Source organism: Nerophis lumbriciformis, linkage group LG09 (genome assembly GCF_033978685.3).
Source record: "Nerophis lumbriciformis linkage group LG09, RoL_Nlum_v2.1, whole genome shotgun sequence".
Classification (NCBI taxonomy): Eukaryota; Metazoa; Chordata; class Actinopteri; order Syngnathiformes; family Syngnathidae; genus Nerophis; species Nerophis lumbriciformis.
Genome location: NC_084556.2, coordinates 52,717,905 through 52,738,721, shown reverse-complemented (window position 1 = coordinate 52,738,721; position 20,817 = coordinate 52,717,905). Strand labels below are relative to the sequence as shown.

Sequence of the window (20,817 nt, the reverse complement as noted above, 5' to 3'; positions counted from 1 at the left end):
CGCTAGCCTCAACCTGAACCTTGGTATTTACCGTGATGACGGACTGGCAGTGTGTCGCGCCTCGCCAAGGAGCAGCGAGAATACCAAGAAGCGCATATGCCAAATTTTCAAAGAGAACGGCCTACGGATCACGATTGAAGCCAACAAGCAAACCGTCAACTTCCTCGACGTCACTTTCAACCTGAGAAATAACAGCTACCAACCATTCACGAAATCCAACACAACACTCCAATACGTGGACCATGACAGCAACCACCCACCCACCACCACGAAAAGAATACCTACCGGAATTAATAAAAGGCTATCGATGCTGTCATCTAGCAAAGCTGAATTTGACCAAGCAACCCCCCCGTACCAAAAAGCCCTTGATGAAAGCGGATACAATTTCACCCTCACCTATGAACCCACGCCAGGAAACCAACCAAAAAAGAACAGAAAACGAAACAACATCATCTGGTACAACCCCCCATACAGCAAAAACGTCTCAACTAACATTGGCCACAAATTCCTCACTATGATTGGCAAACACTTTCCCAAAGGCAACACCCTAAGAAAAGTATTCAACAAGAACAACATTAAATTGAGCTACAGCTGTATGAACAATATACGACAAATTATCTCAAACCACAACAAAACAATTGCAAATGAGCCGTCGGCCCCCGGACAGAGCGACCCCAAAACCAACAAAGGCTGCAACTGCCGCAAGAAACCTGATTGCCCTCTCAATGGGGGGTGCTTACAAACATCAGTTGTTTACCAATCTAAGGTAACACGCAAGGACATTAACACATCCGACACATATGTAGGATTAACCGAGGGAGAGTTTAAAACCAGATGGAACAATCACAAGGCTTCTTTCAGGAACCAAATCCTGCGGAATACCACAGAACTCAGCAAACACATTTGGGACCTCAAAGACAATAATGTTGAATATTCAATAACATGGCAAATTCTTGCATCCAGCACACCTTACAATAGTGGTAATAAAAGATGCAACCTAAGCTTGAAAGAGAAACTGTTTATTATATATCGTCCAGACCTGTCATCCCTCAACAAGCGCAGCGAAATTGTATCAGCATGCCGCCACAGACGGAAACACCTCCTAGGTAACACATGAGCCAACCACCACGCCCCTACGCCAGCCTGTACCCACCCACTCTGTGCCCTATATAAACCATGGTATGTGAATGCTCCCATTAAAATCTCCTGATGATTGAGGGAACCCCCTCATGAAACAGGCCTGTAGAGATGAAGTAGTCTTGTGATTTTTTTCCCACACATACATATATATATATATATATATATATATATGTAATAAAATAAATATATATAGCTAGAATTCACTGAAAGTCAAGTATTTCTTATATATATCTCTTAACCACGACCCCAACCACGCCCCCCCGCCCCACCCCAGACCACGCCCCCCACCTCCCGAAATCGGAGGGCTCAAGGTTGGCAAGTATGTGTTAACGTAACATATTATGGTAAGAGTCATTGAAATAACTATAACATATAGAACATGCTATACGTTTACCAAACAATCTGTCACTCCTAATCGCTAAATCCCATGAAATCTTATACGTCTAGTCTCTTACGTGAATGAGATCAATAATATTATTTGATATTTTACGCTAATGTGTTAATCATTTCACACATAAGTCGCTCCTCAGTATAAGTCGCACCCCCGGCCAAACTATGAAAAAAACTGCCACTTATAGTCCGAAAAATACGGTAATATACAAATTTGCCTATGCATTTGATTATTATATCGATTTTTTGGTACACTGTAAAAAAGAAAAAATCTGTACATTTTACAATTTAAAAAAAAAAAAAGAAAAAAAAAGAGGCAATTTTACAGTATGGGTCTGGCTACCGACCTGATACGTCCGAAAGAGATGATCCAGTATTATCTTCTCACTGACACTACCTGGTGGTTGTTTGAGCACACCGCAGCTAGGCCTGGATAGTCCCACTCCTTAATGCTTCGCAGGACTCCCACAGGAAGGAGGCGAAAAATAACCCACTGTACATTGTTTTTTTTTTACAACATATTACAGTAAATAGAAAACAATATCACGGTTGTTTTTAAAGTAAAAAAAACTGGAAGCTTAGTTGCCAGAATTCTACTGTAAAAATTACAGTTTTTTTTACTAAATAACACAGGAAACAGAAAAAAAGTACAATTAAAAAATATATATTATTCCAGAAACTGATTTGCCAGTGTTTACCGTGAAAAACAACAACAAAACAGTACCGTATTTTTCGGAGTATAAGTCGCTTCTGAGTATAAGTCGCACCGGCCGAAAATGCATAATGAAGAAGGAAAAAAACATAAGTCGCACTGGAGTATAAGTCGCATTTTTTGGGGACATTTATTTGATAAAAGCCAACACCAAGAATAGACATTTGAAAGGCAATTTAAAATAAATCAAGAATAGTGAACAACAGGCTGAATAAGTGTACGTTATATGAGGCATAAATAACCAACTGGTATGTTAACGTAACATATTATGGTAAGAGTCATTCAAATAACTATAACATATAGAACATGCTATACGTTTACCAAACAATCTGTCACTCCTAATCGCTAAATCCCATGAAATCTTATACGTCTAGTCCAGGGGTCGGCAACCTTTACCAGTCAAAGAGCCATTTTGACCAGTTTCGCAAATTATAGAAAACAACGGGAGCCGCAAATTTTTTTTGAAATTATAAATGAAATAACACTATAAATAGTTTTCTTTTTACTTTGTGCTATGTATAAATCAGTACAACCAGCGTGCCTGATCAGTCACACGTTGTATGGTGTTTCCGCTTGCTCACGTAGGTGACAGCAAGGCATACTTAGTCAACAACCACACAGGTTACACTGACGGTGGCGGTATAAAAAAAACTATAACACTCTTACTAATAATGCGCCACACTGTGAACCCACACCAAACAAGAATGACAAACACATTTCGGGAGAATATCTGCACAGTAACACAACATAAACACAACAGGACAAATACCCAGAATCCCATGCAGCCCTAACTCTTCCGGGATACATTATACACCCCTGCTACCAAACCCCGCCCACCTCAACCGACTCACAGGAGGCGGGGGGGATTGATGTGTGAGGGAGCAGGGTTGGGGTGGGGGCGGGGTTTGATGGTAGCAGGGGTGTATAATGTAGCCCGGAAGAGTCAGGGCTGCATGGGATTCTGGGTGTTTGTTCTGTTGTGTTTATGTTGTGTTAAGGTGCAGATGTTCTCCCGAAATGTGTTTGTCATTCTTGTTTGGTTTTGGTTCAAAGTGTGGCGCATTATTAGTAAGAGTGTTAAAGTTGTTTTATATGGTCACCGTCAGTGTAACCTGTGTGGCTGTTGACCAAGTATGCCTTGCTGTCACGTACGTGTGCAAGCAGAAGATGCATATTGTATAACAAGTGTTGGGCTGGCACGTTGTTAATACAGATTGTAGAGGGCGCCAAATGCTGTACCATCATGGCACGCCCTTATTATAGCTGTAAGGGTGAAAATCGGTGAATATTAATCCCGGGAGTTTTCTGCGAGAGGCACTGAAATCCGGAAGTCTCACGGGAAAATTGGGGGGTTCAGCAAGTAAGCTGCTGAGCCGCATCAGAGTGATCAAAGAGCCGCATGCGGCTCTGGAGCCGCGGGTTGCCGACCCCTGGTCTAGTCTCTTACGTGAATGAGCTAAATAATATTATTTGATATTTTACGCTAATGTGTTAATAATTTCACACATAAGTCGATCCTGAGTATAAGTCGCGCCCCCGGCCAAACTATGAAAAAAACTGCGACTTATGGTCCGAAAAATACGGTAATCAATGAAAGGGCGCAGCAAACGTCACGATTGAGTCGTTTAAGCAGGACTATTGGCAACACTTTGCTTTGACTTTATAACATGTTTTGTAACGAGGAAATGTAGATTTACGACTTATCATTTCAAGAATCCTCATATTTCTCTGTTGATAGTTAACTTGATGAGGTTTTCAAACTGAGCTGTAATCAACCCTCGCAGCATCCTCAATCTGTTTGACTCACCGGACTCGCCCGCTGGCGTTCCGTTATTTTTGGTTTTATTGGCGAGAAAGCCGCGACCTTGAACGTTGACAGGCTTCTTTTGTCTCGTTAAAAGTCAATGTATAACGCCATTTTAACGAGCCGTTTGAGTCAGGATTTAAAGTTCAGCGGAAAAGTGAAAACGTACCCAACTTGGTTGCGACAAAACCTTTGCCTTTTGATATAAAACAATCATTTTACAAGGAGGACTTTATTGGTAAAATGCTACATGTAAATGTAAACGCGTGCGTGACAATAGAGGAAGAGACAAAAACAAGAAACACGTGTAAGGACTCGAATGACTTCCTCTTTACGCTAAGCTAACTTGCGTCCACATTTGCTTCCTGTTATGAAGCGTTTATAAATAACCTAAGTATAAAATTAGAGACGAAATAAACGGGAGTAATAATCACAGTCTGTCGCTCCAGCAGGAATCTTCATGACGTTTGTTCACTTGCAGCACTGTGGAAAAGAGTTATTCTTAATACGTGTTTTTAATTCATGTACACTATAAGAGTATTGATGTACTCTATATGGATAAAAGTATCAGTGTTATTGATGTACAAACCCCGTTTCCATATGAGTTGGGAAATTGTGTTAGATGTAAATATAAACGGAATACAATGATTTGCAAATCCTTTTCAACCCATATTCAGTTGAATGCACTACAAAGACAAGATATTTGATGTTCAAACTCATAAACTTTATTTTTTTTTGCAAATAATAATTAACTTCGAATTTCATGGCTGCAACACATGCCAAAGTAGTTGGGAAAGGGCATGTTCACCACTGTGTTACATGGCCTTTCCTTTTAACAACACTCAGTAAACGTTTGGGAACTGAGGAGACACATTTTTGAAGCTTCTCAGGTGGAATTCTTTCCCATTCTTGCTTGATGTACAGCTTAAGTTGTTCAACAGTCCGGGGGTCTCCGTTGTGCTATTTTAGGCTTCATAATGCGCCACACATTTTCAATGGGAGACAGGTCTGGACTGCAGGCGGGCCAGGAAAGTACCCGCACTCTTTTACTATGAAGCCACGTTGATGTAACATGTGGCTTGGTCTTGCTGAAATAAGCAGGGGCGTCCATGGTAACGTTGCTTGGATGGCAACATATGTTGCTCCAAAACCTGTATGTACCTTTCAGCATTAATGGTGCCTTCACAGATGTGTAAGTTACCCATGTCTTGGGCACTAATACACCCCCATACCATCACACATGCTGGCTTTTCAACTTGCGCCTATAACAATCCGGATGGTTCTTTTCCTCTTTGGTCCGGAGGACACAACGTCCACAGTTTCCAAAAACAATTTGAAATGTGGACTCGTCAGACCACAGAACACTTTTCCACTTTGTATCAGTCCATCTTAGATGAGCTCAGGCCCAGCGAAGCCGACGGCGTTTCTGGGTGTTGTTGATAAACGGTTTTCGCCTAGCATAGGAGAGTTTTAACTTGCACTTACAGATGTAGCGACCGACTGTAGTTACTGACAGTGGGTTTCTGAAGTGTTCCTGAGCCCATGTGGTGATATCCTTTACACACTGATGTCGCTTGTTGTTGCAGTACAACCTGAGGGATCGAAGGTCACAGGCTTAGCTGCTTACGTGCAGTGATTTCTCCAGATTCTCTGAACCTTTTGATGATATTACGGACCGTAGATGGTGAAATCCCTAAATTCCTTGCAATAGCTGGTTGAGAAAGGTTTTTCTTAAACCGTTCAACAATTTGCTCACGCATTTGTTGACAAAGCGGTGACCCTCGCCCCATCCTTGTTTGTGAATGACTGAGCATTTCATGGAATCTACTTTTATACCCAATCATGGCACCCACCTGTTCCCAATTCACCTGTGGGATGTTCCAAATAAGTGTTTGATGAGCATTCCTCAACTTTATCAGTATTTATTGCCACCTTTCCCAACTTCTTTGTCACGTGTTGCTGGCATCAAATTCTAAAGTTAATGATTATTTGAAAAAAAAAAAAGTTTATCAGTTTGAACATCAAATATGTTGTCTTTGTAGCATATTCAACTGAATATGGGTTGAAAATGATTTGCAAATCATTGTATTCCGTTTATATTTACATCTAACACAATTTCCCAACTCATATGGAAACAGGGTTTGTACACTATATGGATAAAAGTATCAGTGTTGAGGGGACAAGTCAGGAGAACTAGGGTCCTAAAAGTCTGGTGTGTAACGTTACCTTTGTGATTTTGCTCCAGCGAGAGAAGATGGCGAAGACCCCCGTGAGGAAGACCACCACCACGCCGGCAATAATGGGCATCAGCGGGAACTTGGTGGTCTTGTCTGCAGGTAAGAAAAGACAAGAAGAATCAGTCGCCGCCTGTGGAGGGTCCAGACCACTACCAATCACCTGTGACCGTAACCCGGAAGACTCTGGTCCTGGTTCCGTGAAGAGGAGAGTCCACCGTGCACTGGTACCGGCCTTCATGCAGACCTCTATCCACGGCGCCGCAGCTCAGCCGGCTGGTCGAGCCGTCGTTGGTCACCGAGAAGCTGCCCGCCAGGAGGTCCACTGTGCTGTCGTTGAGGGTCCACAGGGGCGGCGAGACGGGCGGGTTGGCGAAGGTTTCGCAGCTCAGGACGAGCGGCGACTTTTCCTCCACGGACACGTCCTCAGATTCTGACAGCACGGGAGGAACTGAGGAGACAACTTAGGTTTTCATACCCTTTATTTAACCCCCAAAGGACAAATACTAATCCAATCACGTATAATAAATACAATAATAGTAATAATGACAACAATAATATATATATATATATATATATATATATATATATATATATATATATATATATATATATATATATATATATATATATTTATATATATATACATATATATATATATATATATATAAATATACGTATATAATATATGGCGATTAATTTAGTCATCGATTCGTTGGATCTATGCTATGCGCATGCACAGAGGCTACTTTATTTTATTTTTTTATAAACCTTTATTTGTAAACTGCAACATTTACAAACAGCTGCGAAACAATAATCAAAATAAGTATGGTGCCAGTATGCTGTTTTTTTACAATAAAATACTGGAAAGGATAGAAATGTAGTTTGTCTCTTTTATCCGATTATTAATAGATTAATCGAAGTAATAATCAACAGATTAATCGATTATCAAATTAGTTGTAGCCCTAATATACATACATACATACATACATATATATATATATATATATATATATATATATATATATATATATATATATATATATATATATATATATATATATATATATATATATATATATATATGTGTGGGGAAAAAAAATCACAAGACTATTTCATCTCTACAGGCCTGTTTCATGAGGGGGGTACCCTCAATCGTCAGGAGATTTTAATGGGAGCATTCGCATACCATGGTTTATATAGGGCACAGAGTGGGTGGGTACAGGCTGGCCTAGGGGCGTGGTGATTGGTTCATGTGTTACCTAGGAGGTGTTTCCGTCTATGGCGGCATGTTGTTACAATTTCGCTGCGCTTGTTGAGGGATGACAGGTCTGGACGGTAGATAATAAACAGTTTCTCTTTCAAGCATAGGTTGCATCTTTTATTACCACTATTGTAAGGTGTGCTGGATGCAAGAATTTGCCATGTTATTGAATATTCAACGTTATTGTCTTTGAGGTCCCAAATGTGTTTGCTGAGTTCTGTGGTATTTCGCAGGTTTTTGTTCCTGAAAGAAGCCTTGTGGTTGTTCCATCTGGTTTTGAATTCACCCTCGGTTAATCCTACATATGTGTCGGATGTGTTAATGTCCTTGCGTATTACCTTAGATTGGTAGACAACTGATGTTTGTAAGCATCTCCCGTTGAGGGGGCAATCAGGTTTCTTTCGACAGTTACATGCTTTGTTGGTTTTGGAGTCGTTCTGACTGGGGGTCGACGGCTCATTTGCAATTGTTTTGTTGTGGTTTGAGATATATATATATATATATATATATATATATATATATATATATATATATATATATATATATATATTACACACACATACATATATATACATACATATTAGGGATGTCCGATAATGGCTTTTTGCCGATATCCGATATTGTCCAACTCTTTAATTACCGATACCAGCATACAATTTCCTTCACAATTGAAACTCTCAAAAGTCATCCCCATCTTCAAATCTGGAGACAAACACCACTTCACAAATTACCGGCCCGTCTCCCTTCTGCCACAGTTGTCAAAAATATTGGAAAAATTATTTGATAATAGACTTCGTGGCTTCATTGGAAAGCACAAATTATTATATGATTGTCAATATGGGTTCCGAAAAAATAGGTCAACTTCATTAGCTTTAAGTGATTTAATAGAGAACATTACTAATGGTATCGAGAAAACCAAATTTGTTATAGGAATTTTTATTGATCTGCAAAAGGCTTTCGATACCATTGATCACCAGATTTTGGTAAACAAACTGGAAAACTATGGCATAAGGGGAGTGGCAGGGAAATGGCTGAAGAGCTACTTGAATGAGAGACAGCAGATTGTTCAGATCGACCAACATCAATCTACACTCATGAACATAACCTGTGGAGTCCCCCAGGGGTCGATACTGGGACCCACACTATTTATAATGTATATCAATGAAATATGTAAAGTATCAACACTGCTGAAGTTCATCCTCTTTGCTGACGATACAACCATTACATGTGCAGGTGACGACCTGAAGCAACTTCTGGCCTCTGTAACTGAGGAGATGATCAAGTTAAAAACTTGGTTTAATACCAACAAATTGTCTCTGAATTTAAAGAAGACCAAAATCATGCTCTTTAGCAATCGCAAAAGTGAAATACCCATCAGGATTGTTATTGATGATATACCAATAGAATATGTCCAACAAAATTCATTTTTAAAGTTAAAAGTTAAAGTTAAAGTACCAATGATTGTCACACACACACTAGGTGTGGCGAGATTATTCTCTGCATTTGACCCATCACCCTTGATCACCCCCTGGGAGGTGAGGGGAGCAGTGGGCTGCAGCGGTGGCCGCGCCCGGGAATCATTTTTGGTGATTTAACCCCCAATTCCAACCCTTGATGCTGAGTGCCAAGCAGGGAGGTAATGGGTCCCATTTTTATAGTCTTTGGTATGACTCGGCCGGGGTTTTTGAACTCACAACCTACCGATCTCAGGGCGGACACTCTAACCACTTTTTTTTTAGGAGTGGTAATAGATGAAAATATATCATGGAAGCCTCATATAAGTTACCTAAGGAAAAAAGTTGCTAAATGTGTTGGAATGATGAGGAGATCATGTCATTTATTGAACACCAATGCTCTGCTTTTATTGTATCATTCATTTATTATGTCATATCTAAACTATTGTGTTGAAGTCTGGGGAAATTGTTATAAATCTCATCTACAGCCTTTAGTCACTTTACAGAAAAAGGCCATTAGGATTGTGTCCAATGTTCACTACTTACATCATTCAAATCCACTATTCATGGAGTTAAAGCAACTTAAACTGTACGATGTAATCAACTTTAAAACTGCTCAAATTATGTTTAGGGCATCCCAAAACTCTCTACCATCCAATATACAGAACCTATTCCAGGATAGAGATGCTCACCATAGTTACAGTCTAAGAGGAAACAACAAATTACATTTACCTAAATTTAGAACAACTTTAAAATCAATGTGCATTTCAGTGCGTGGAGTCAGTCTGTGGAACAACTTAGGGGACCAGTTAAAAACCTGTTCTAACATGATTACATTTAAAAGACTGTTTAAAAAAGAAGTACTGAAGAAGTACGAGGAGGAAAGAGAGTGATGCCCTCAGCACAGAGCGATGGGAGAGGGGTGTATGGTCAGAGAGTGTTTGGGCTTGTGTGTGTGTGTGTGTGTGTGTGTGTGTGTGTGTGTGTGTGTGTGTGTGTGTGTGTGTGTGTGTGTGCGTGCGTGTGTGCGCGCGTGTGTGTGTGTGTGTGTTTTGTCTCGTCTTGTCTTGTCTCATAGTAACAGTGGTACTATTGTATTGTTAGTGTATAGGAGTTTTTCTTGTTTTTGTTTGTATAGTATTGTTCTTGTATTATATTGTTTATGTTAAATAGGGAGTGAGTGAGAGGGGTTGGGATATTATAAGCAATTGCTTCATCCAACCCCTTTTCAAGCCATGCATAAATGTCTCTGCCAAAATGTAAAAAAAAAAAAATGTGTGTTGTTGTATTGTGCAGGTTTGAAATAAATACTTCAATCAATCAATCAAACCGATAAATTAAAACTAAAACTAAATTAAATTAACACATTATTATGCCTAATTTGGACAACCAGGTATGGTGAAGATAAGACACTTTTTAAAAAAATTCATAAAATAAGATATATTAATTAAAAAAAAAATTCTTGAATAAAAAAGAAAGTAAAACAATATAAAAACAGTTACATAGAAAGTAGTAATTAATGAAGATGAGTAAAATGAAGTGTTAAAGGTTAGTACTATTAGTGGAGCAGCAGCACGCACAATCATGTGTGCTTACGGACTGTATCCCTTGCAGACTGTATTGATATATATTGATATATAATGTAAGAACCAGACTATTAATAACACCAAGAAACAACCCTTTGGGGGAGGGAGGTTTTTTGGGTTGGTGCACTAATTGTAAGTATCTTGTGTTTTTTATGTTGATTTAATTAAAAAACCCACAAAAAAAAACCGATACCGATAATAAAAAAAACTATACCGATAATTTCCGATATTACATTTTAACGCATTTATCGGCCGATATTATCGGACATCTTTAATAAATATATATATACATACATATGTACACATATACACATACATACATGCATATATATATATAGTGTAGCATATATATCCATACAAACACACACGCACATATATATATAAACACACATACATACCTTATATATATATATATATATATATATATATATATATATATATATATATATATATATGCATATATCAACTAAAACTAAACCTGTTTTGAAAAAGTTTCATTATAACGTATATACCAAATAATAAATTGCGAGAATCTGTTGGAATCAAGACGAGAGTCTGAATCGAATCGTCGCCCCAGGAACGGATCGTTAGGTGGCCCAAAGATTCCCACTCCAAGATGGGTAAATATAAATACTATTTCATACAAGGAGTCTCCCGATCCGATGATATCAGATGTCGATTTGATATCATTAAAAAAAAACAAGTATGGGATATGTATCTGATACAAGCAGCCCATCCGTCGAAATGTCCTCCAAATAGAACACAATTTCTTTTGTTTTAGTCCAGTCATTTACAAAAGGTAAACATGCAGCTACACGACAGCTAAGCACACAATAGCACACAAGCTAGGTAATAATCATGGAGCAACAAAACAGCACATTTGTCAATAATAATTATAGTTGTGTATTACTCACACATACATAGTCTCCAAGGCAGAAGCGTATTAGTAAGTATCCAGTAACAAGCGTGTCCGCATCTTTTAACTTTAAACTTAACTTCAGGAAGGACTGTGACCACGAGGTGTTGCCAAAAGAAACAATTATCACTCCACTTCAACTTGAAAACAGCATAAGTCCATTCCAGGTGTTTAACAATGAATATGTTAGTGCTTTTCACACCCGCCATCGTTCTCGGTTTGACTCGTTTTACTTGACCACACCTTTTCTAACATTCCACACTACTAATTAATACAAGTATGATATCAACATCGGTATCGGCCAATACTCAAGACTCCAGTATCGGGACAGCCCTAATATGGTCATGGAACCACAGGAAGTAAGATGTAAACATGGATAAAGGACTCACATGTGACGTTTAAAGTGACGGCGTCCTGGACGGTGGCGTTCTTCCCCAGGTGGCAGCTGAAGGTGGCGCCGTTGTCCTGGTGGAGGACGGGCGTGACGCACACGCTGCTGTTGCCCCGCTGGTTCTCCGCCTTCAGACTGACCATGGCGCCGTTCCTCCGCCACACCAGCTCCGCCCCCTCCTCGAGGGCGCGACACAGCAGAGACACGGTCTTGTCCAGCTGGGTGTGGATGGTTCCGTGCACGTCCGCACCTGGCGCGGCCTCGATGGCGACACCTTGGACTGCAACGACACACCGATGTCATTGGTTCCGTCACGTAAGACCAAATTAGATCAATAAATAGCAGTTTACGCCGCCAGGCTCCGCCCACTACGAACAGGTATGAACAGGTACCGACCCATGTGGCACGTCATCATCATTTCCACCAATTAGGATCGAGATCGGATTCTGTGGAGCCGAGTTATTAACGTTTCGTGTTTTGTGGCGAACTGTCGGATCAGGGTTTGGCGCCAGGCCACGCCCACATCTTACGGCGATGGCAAAGTTCCTTCGCAATTTATTATTCTTTTTTTTTCAATTTATCAGCGCTTCTATCTCCAGTATCTGTCATTCAAACCGCGACTCAATCGGTCGAAGCACCACTTTCCCGTATCGACACGGAAATCGCATGGTACTTTAACACATGCTAGCTGTTAGCGTGCTAAAGCACTATAGCATGCTAACATTAGCACGCTAACTCTTTTAGCCGATTTTACACCTCAGGGTCTTATAACATTGGACATGCAAGCTGTTAGCATGCTAACGCATTTCAGCATGCTAACATTAGCATGCTAACTTTATAAATCCAATGTTACGGCTGTACACCTCAGGGTCTTAGAATTTGTACTTGACACATGCAAGCTGTTAGCATGCTAACGCATTTCAGCATACCTAACATTAGCATGCTAACTTTTTAAATCCAATTTCACGGCCGTACACCTCAGGGTCTTATAATTTTGGACTTGACACATGCAAGCTGTTAGCATGCTAACGCATTTCAGCATGCTAACATTAGCATGCTAACTTTTTAAATCCAATTTCACGGCCGTACACCTCAGGGTCTTATAATTTTGGACTTGACACATGCCAGCTGTTAGCATGCTAACGCATTTCAGCATGCTAACATTAGCATGCTAACTTTTTAAATCCAATTTCACAGCCGTACACCTCAGGGTCTTATAATTTTGGACTTGACACATGCAAGCTGTTGGCATGCTAACGCATTTCAGCATGCTAACATTAGCATGCTAACTTTTTAAATCCAATGTTACGGCCATACACCTCAGGGTCTTATAATTTGTACTTGACACATGCAAGCTGTTAGCATGCTAACGCATTTCAGCATGCTAACATTAGCATGCTAACTTTTTACATCCAATTGTAGAGCCCTACACGTCAGGGTCTTATAAATTTGTACTCGACAGTTGCAAGCTGTTAGCATGCTAATGTATTACAGCCTGCTAACTCTTTTAGCACATTTTATAGCCTCAGGCTCTTTTAACTTGGTACTTGACTCATGCTACCTGTTAGCATGCTAAATTGTTCAGCAAATTTTGCAGCCATAACCTTTAGAGTCATATAACTTGGTGCATGCTACTGTAACTGTTAGCATGCTAACTTATTTTTCTAAAGCACATTTTACACGTATATGCTTAATAGTCAGATGACTTGTTATTTGACCTTTGCTAACAAACATTTTTTTTTAGCCATTTTGCAGCCAACCCCCTCAGTCATATATACCTTGCTACATGTTAACTGTTAGCAGATTAACTTGATCATGAAAACTTGTTTAGCTAATTTTACAGCCGTACACCTCAGGCTCTCTTAACTTGTTACGTGACTCATGTTAACTGTTAGCATGCTAACGCATTAGAACATGCTAACGTTAGCATGCTAACTATGTTTTGCCAGTTTTACAGCCGTACACCTCAGGGTCTTATAACGTAGTACCGGACACATGATAGCTGTTAGCATGCTAACATTAGCTAACATTAGTATGCTAACTTTTTTTTTTAGCAAGTTTACCAGCTCTACATGTCAGGGTCATAAAACTTGGTACTTTAACACATGCTAGCTGTTAGCATGCTAACGCATTTCAGCATGCTAACATTAGCAAGTTAACTTTTTAAATCCAATGTTACGGCTGTACACTTCAGGGTCTTAATAATAATAATAATAATACATTTTATTTGTAAGGCGCCTTTTTGGGCACTCAAGGACACCGTACAAAAAAACCCCAATACAATCAAATTGGATAAAAAACAACAACAACTCTTACAATTTTGGACTTGACACATGCAAGCTGTTAGCATGCTCACGCATTTTCAGCATGCTAACATTAGCGTGCTAACTTTTTAAATCCTATTTTACGGCCGTACACCTCAGGGTCTTATAATTTTGGACTTGACACATGCACGCTGTTAGCATGCTAACGCATTTCAGCATGCTAACATTAGCATGTTAACTTTTTAAATCTAAATTTAACGCCTAACCCTATAAATTTTATAGGGTCTAGGCGCAATAAGTGTTCAACTTCAGCCTAAACCCTTTCGGTCTGCAACATTTTTTATCTTTTTATTTATGAATGTACATCTGTTTGTTTATGTAAAACTGTTTGTTTATTTTGTTGACCATTGCCTGAAGAAATAATAAACTAAACTAAACTAAACTAAAATCCAATGTTACGGCCGTACACCTCACGGTCTTATAATTTCGGACTTGACAGTTACAAGCTGTTAGCATGCTAACGCATTTCAGCATGCTAACATTAGCATGCTAACTTGTTAAATCCAATTTTACGGCCGTACACCTCAGGGTCTTACAATTTTGTACTTGACACATGCGAGCTAACGCTTTTCAGCATGCCAACATTAGCATGCTAACTTTTAAAATCCAATTTTACAGCCGTACACCTCAGGCTTTTATAATTTTGGACTTGACAGTTGCAAGCTGTTAGCATGCTAACGCATTTCAGCATGCTAACATTAGCATGCTAACTTTTTAAATCCAATGTTACGGCTGTACACCTCAGGGTCTTAGAATTTGTACTTGACACATGCAAGCTGTTAGCATGCTAACGCATTTCAGCATGCTAACATTAGCATGCTAACTTTTTAAATCCAATTTCACAGTCGTACACCTCAGGGTCTTATAATTTGTACTTGACACATGCAAGCTGTTAGCATGCTAACGCATTTCAGCATGCTAACATTAGCATGCTAACTTTTTAAATCCAATTTCACAGCCGTACACCTCAGGGTCTTATAATTTTGGACTTGACACATGCAAGCTGTTAGCATGCTAACGCATTTCAGCATGCTAACATTAGCATGCTAACTTTTTAAATCTTATTTTACGGCCGTACACCTCAGGGTCTTATAATTTTGCACTTGACACATGCAAGCTGTTAGCATGCTAATGCATTTCAGCATGCTAACATTAGCATGATAACTTTTTACATCCAATTTTAGAGCCCTACACCTCAGGGTCTTATAAATTTGTACTCGACAGTTGCAAGCTGTTAGCATGCTAATGTATTACAGCCTGCTAACTCTTTTAGCACATTTTATAGCCTCAGGCTCTTTTAACTTGGTACTTGACTCATGCTACCTGTTAGCATGCTAAATTGTTCAGCAAATTTTGCAGCCATAACCTTTAGAGTCATATAACTTGGTGCATGCTACTGTAACTGTTAGCATGCTAACTTATTTTTCTAAAGCAAATTTTACACGTATATGCTTAATAGTCAGATGACTTGTTATTTGACCTTTGCTAACTGTTAGCACTCAAACATTTTTTTTTAGCCATTTTGCAGCCAACCCCCTCAGTCATATATACCTTGCTACATGTTAACTGTTAGCAGATTAACTTGATCATGAAAACTTGTTTAGCTAATTTTACAGCCGTACACCTCAGGCTCTCTTAACTTGTTACGTGACTCATGTTAACTGTTAGCATGCTAACGCATTGTAACATGCTAATGTTAGCATGCTAACTATGTTTTGCCAATTTTACAGCCGTACACCTCAGGGTCTTATAACATAGTCCCTGACATATGATAGCTGTTAGCATGCTAACATTAGCATGTTAACATTAGCATGCTAACTTTTTTTTTTAAGCAAGTTTACCAACTCTACATGTCAGGGTCATAAAACTTGGTATTTTAACACATGCTAGCTGTTAGCGTGCTAAAGCACTATAGCATGCTAACATTAGCACGCTAACTCTTTTAGCCAATCTTATAGCCATACACCTCAGGGGTCTTATAATTTTGTACTTGACTAATGCAAGCTGTTAGCATGCTCACGCATTACAGCCTGCTAACATTAGCATGTTAACTTTTTAAATCCAATGTTACGGCCGTACACCTCAGGGTCTTATAATTTTGGACTTGACACATGCAAGCTGTTAGCATGCTAATGCATTTCAGCATGCTAACATTAGCATGCTAACTTTTTAAATCCAATGTTACGGCCATACACCTCAGGGTCTTAGAATTTGTACTTGACACATGCAAGCTGTTAGCATGCTAACGCATTTCAGCATGCTAACATTAGCATGCTAACTTTTTAAATCCAATGTTACGGCCATACACCTCAGGGTCTTAGAATGTGTACTTGACACATGCAAGCTGTTAGCATGCTAATGCATTTCAGCATGCTAACATTAGCAGGCTGACTTTTTAAATCCAATTCCACAGCCGTACACCTCAGGGTCTTACAATCTTGGACTTGACACATGCAAGCTGTTAGCATGCTAACGCATTTTCAGCATGCTAACATTAGCGCGCTAACTTTTTAAATCCAATTCCACAGTCGCACACCTCAGGGTCTTATAATTTTGTACTTGACAGTTGCAAGCATGCTAGCTATCGCATGCTAACTCTTTTAGTTAATTTTATAGCCTCAGGCTCTTTTAACTTGGTACTTGACTCATGCTACCTGTTAGCATGCTAAACTGTTCTGCAAATTTTGCAGCCATAACCTTTAGAGTCATATAACTTGGTACATGCTACTGTAACTGTTTGCATGCTAACTTTTTTTTTTTTTTTTATAAAGCAAATTTTACACGTATATGCTTTATAGTCATATGACTTGTTACTTAACCTTTGCTAACTGTTTGCACGCAAACATTTTTTTTAGAAACGTCCGATAATATCGGACTGCCGATATTATCGGCTGATAAAAGCTTTAAAATGGAAATTATCGGTATCGGTCTCAAAAAGTAAAATTTATGAGTTTTTAAAACGCCGCTGTACGCAGTGGTACACGGACGTAGGGAGAAATACAGAGCAGTCGCGTCTCCCAGTCATACTTGCCAACCCTCGCGATTTTACCGGGAGACACCCGAATTTCAGTGCCCCTCCCGAAAATCTCCCGGGGCAACCATTCTCCCGAATTTCTCCCGATTTCTACCCAGACAACAATATTGGGGACGTGCCTTTAAGGCACTGCCTTTGCGTGCCGGCCCAATCACATAATATCTACGGCTTTTCACACACACACAAGTGAATGCAACGCATACTTGGTCAACAGCCATACAGGTCACACTGAGGGTGGCCGTATAAACAACTTTAACACTGTTACAAATATGTGAACCCACACCAAACAAGAATGACAAACTTTTATCGGGAGAACGTCTGCACCGTAACACAACAGAACAAATACCCAGAAACCCCTTGCAGCACTAAATCTTCCGGGACGCTACAATATACATCCCCCACACATTTAGTTTTTTTTGTGTGTAATGTTCTAATATGAGATGTTTTTATTTTGATTTTAGAATGACCGCATTTTAGACAGCCCTAAACTGCGATTTAGCCTTGGCGGAGGTTCGAATTCTTGTTCAGGTTTTGACATGTGTTGTGTTGCGAACTTACTTTGCGCTTGAGCGCCACAGATGAGCAACACGAGCAGACAGCAGGACTTCATTTTCGTCTTCCTGGTGAAAGAGAGACAACAAAATAGTTATTTGCAGCGAGGCATCAAGTGAAGTCAATCAGAGGAAAAAAGTTGCACCTGAAGACCTGAGACGTTCCCAGCGGTGCAAGGACGAGCGTGTGATCACACCTGAAGACCAGCGAGCGTTTATGACGTCCTCACAGCCTCGCCTTTGTCCTTTTATTGCCGTCCTCTTTTTTTATGCTTCGTGAGAAGTTGGGTGTGGACGTCACCGAGCGGACATAAAAAACACTGCAGGAGAAACGAGGGGATTCTAGTCTTGCTTGATTTTTGCCCATCATAGAACTAGTTCAAGTAGAACCACTCCAGTCAGACGCTGCTCAGAAGTGCTATCACTGGATGTTGGAACGGTTGTAATCGGATGAGAAATGTGGGATATACAGTCCGTTGTATATTTCCCATTCATTGCCAATGGGGAGAAATTCCTGGTAATTCCAGGAAAAGCAGGACAATTAGGAAAGGGAAAACAAGTTTTGCATTCATTGAATGGTCGGAATCGGGTAAAAAGATGCGCACAATTTTGAGAATTTAGGACATTGTAGAACTATACGTCCATTCTTTTGAATGGGAATTTCCTGGAAATTTGACGATTTTGGGAAACATAGGAATTTTTGAAAATATTTATACTAGCACAAATATCCTAGATGTTATGAATGAATTGGTGTTGGCATTTTTGGAATTGGTTGAAAAATGTCCACGTAGTAATAGTTTGAATCGAGAATTGCTATTTCGTGGAATTTTCCTGGAGTTTTGGGAAAACCGGGAATTTGTACGAAAGAAAAAAAGAAACATTTATTGTCCCAACTTAAAGGACTTTTTTGATGATGGAATGGTTGGAATTGGTTAAAAAATGTGGACTGTGAAAACTTTCCAGGAAAGGGTGAAAATAGCGCTTTGGAATTTTTTTGAACTTGGAAAATGGTAGTTTGATTGTCCAAGGTGAGTGGAGTGTGTGGATGGTGGAATGGTTCGAATCGGATGAGAAATGGGGGCTATGCAGTCCTTTGTATATTTCCCATTCATTGCCAATATGGAGAAATTCCTGGAATTTCCGTGAAAACCGTCAATTTGGGGAAATGGAAAACATGTTTTGCGTACCATATCTCTGAGGTGTGTGGTTGGTTGAAAGGTAGGAATCGGGTAAAAAGTGGCGCACAATTTTGAGTATTTAGGGCATTGTAGAACTATGAATACGTCCAATCCTTTGAATGGGAATTTCCTGGAAATTTGGGGATTTGGGGAAACCTAGGAATTTTTGAAAATATTGATACTAGCACAAATGTCTTAGATGATATGAATGAATTGGTGTTGGCATTTTCGGAATTGGTTGAAAAATGTCCACGTAGTAATAGTTTGAACTGTGAATTGCCATTTCGTGGAATTTTCCTGTAATTTGGGGAAAGCCGGGAATTTGTACAAAAGAAAACAAGAAACATTTATGGCCCCAACTTAAAGGACTTTTTTGATGGTGGAATGGTTGGAATTGGTTAAAAAATGTGGACTGTGAAAACTTTCCAGGAAGAGGTGAAAATAAGGCCTTGGAAAAATAGGAATTCTGAGAATTCCTGGAATTTTTTGGGAACTTGGAAAATAGTCGTTTGATTGTCCAAGGTGAGTGGAGTGTGTGGATGGTGGAATGTTTCGAATCGGATGACAAATGTGGGATATGCAGTCCTTTGTATATTTCACATTCATTGCCAATGGGGAGAAATTCCTGGAAATTCAGGGAAAACTTTCAATTTGGGGAAAGGGAAGACATGTTTTGCGTACCATATCTCGGAAGAGTGGAGTGTGTGGATGATTGAAAAGTCGGAATCGGGTAAAAAGAGGCGCACCATTTTAAGTATTTAGGGCCATGTAGAACACGAAATACGTCCATTCCTTTGAATGGGAATTTCCTGGAAATTTGGGGATTTTGGGAAACCTAGGAATTTTTGAAAATATTGACACTAGCACAAATGTCCTACATGATATGAATGAATTGGTGTTGGCATTATCGGAATTGGTTGAAAAATGTCCACGTAGTAATAGTTTGAATTGAGAATTGCTATTTCGTGGAATTTTCCTGTAATTTTGGGCAAACCGGGAATTTGTACAAAAGAAAACAAGAAACATTTATGGCCCCAACTTAAAGGACTTTTTTGATGGTGGAATGGTTGGAATTGGTTAAAAAATGTGGACTGTGAAAACTTTCCAGGAAGAGGTGAAAATAGGGCCTTGGAAAACTAGGAATTCTGGGAATTCCTGGAATTTTTTTGGTACTTGGAAAATGGTAGTCTGATGGTCCAAGGTGAGTGGAGTGTGATGATAAATGTGGGATATGCAGTCCTTTGTATATTTCCCATTCATTGCCAATGGGGAGAAATTCCTGGAAATTCAAGGAAAACTGTCAATTTGAGGAAAGGGAAAACATGTTTTGCATACCATATCTCAGAAGAGCGGAGTGTGTGGATGATTGAAAGGTCGGAATCGGGAAAAAGTGGCACACAATTTTGAGAATTTACGGCATTGTAGAACTATGAATGTCTATTCATTTGAATTGAAATTTCCTGGAAATTTGGGGATTTCAGGAAAAATAGGAATTTTTGAAAATATTGATACTAGCACAATTGTCCGAGATGGTATGAATGGGTTGGTGTTGGAATCGGTTGAAAATGCTGATGTATAAACAGTTTGAATTGAGAATAGTTTTTTCGGAATTCCTGGAGTTTTGGGAAATCTGAAATTTCTACGAAAGAAAAATAGGAACATTTGTTGGCCCCACTTAGACGAATGTTTTGATTGTGCAATGGTTGGAATTTATAAAAAAAATGTGGACTGTGAAAACTTTCCAGGAAAGGGTGAAAATTGCCCTTTGGAATTTTTTTTTACTTGGAAAATGGTAGTTTGATTGTCCAAGGTGAGTGGAGTGTGTGGATGGTGGAATGG

At 39.4% G+C, this 20,817-nt stretch overlaps 1 protein-coding gene across 2 annotated transcripts in view; it reads right to left on the bottom strand.

The window, feature by feature from the left end:
• Window positions 1-4,322: 4,322 nt before the first annotated feature.
• The window catches only part of tmigd1 (transmembrane and immunoglobulin domain containing 1), a 31,836-nt gene continuing 15,341 nt past the window's right edge, over window positions 4,323-20,817 (bottom strand). For both annotated transcript variants that reach the window (XM_061962905.2, XM_072913856.1), the window contains exons 2-7: window positions 17,947-18,120; window positions 17,808-17,869; window positions 11,890-12,171; window positions 6,444-6,731; window positions 6,273-6,376; window positions 4,323-4,529 (exon numbers count right to left, since the gene is read on the bottom strand). In XM_061962905.2, the coding sequence (XP_061818889.1) occupies window positions 4,518-4,529; window positions 6,273-6,376; window positions 6,444-6,731; window positions 11,890-12,171; window positions 17,808-17,859 (738 nt within the window). In that variant the 5' untranslated portion in view covers window positions 17,860-17,869; window positions 17,947-18,120 and the 3' untranslated portion in view covers window positions 4,323-4,517. The remainder of the gene's footprint in view (window positions 4,530-6,272; window positions 6,377-6,443; window positions 6,732-11,889; window positions 12,172-17,807; window positions 17,870-17,946; window positions 18,121-20,817) is intronic.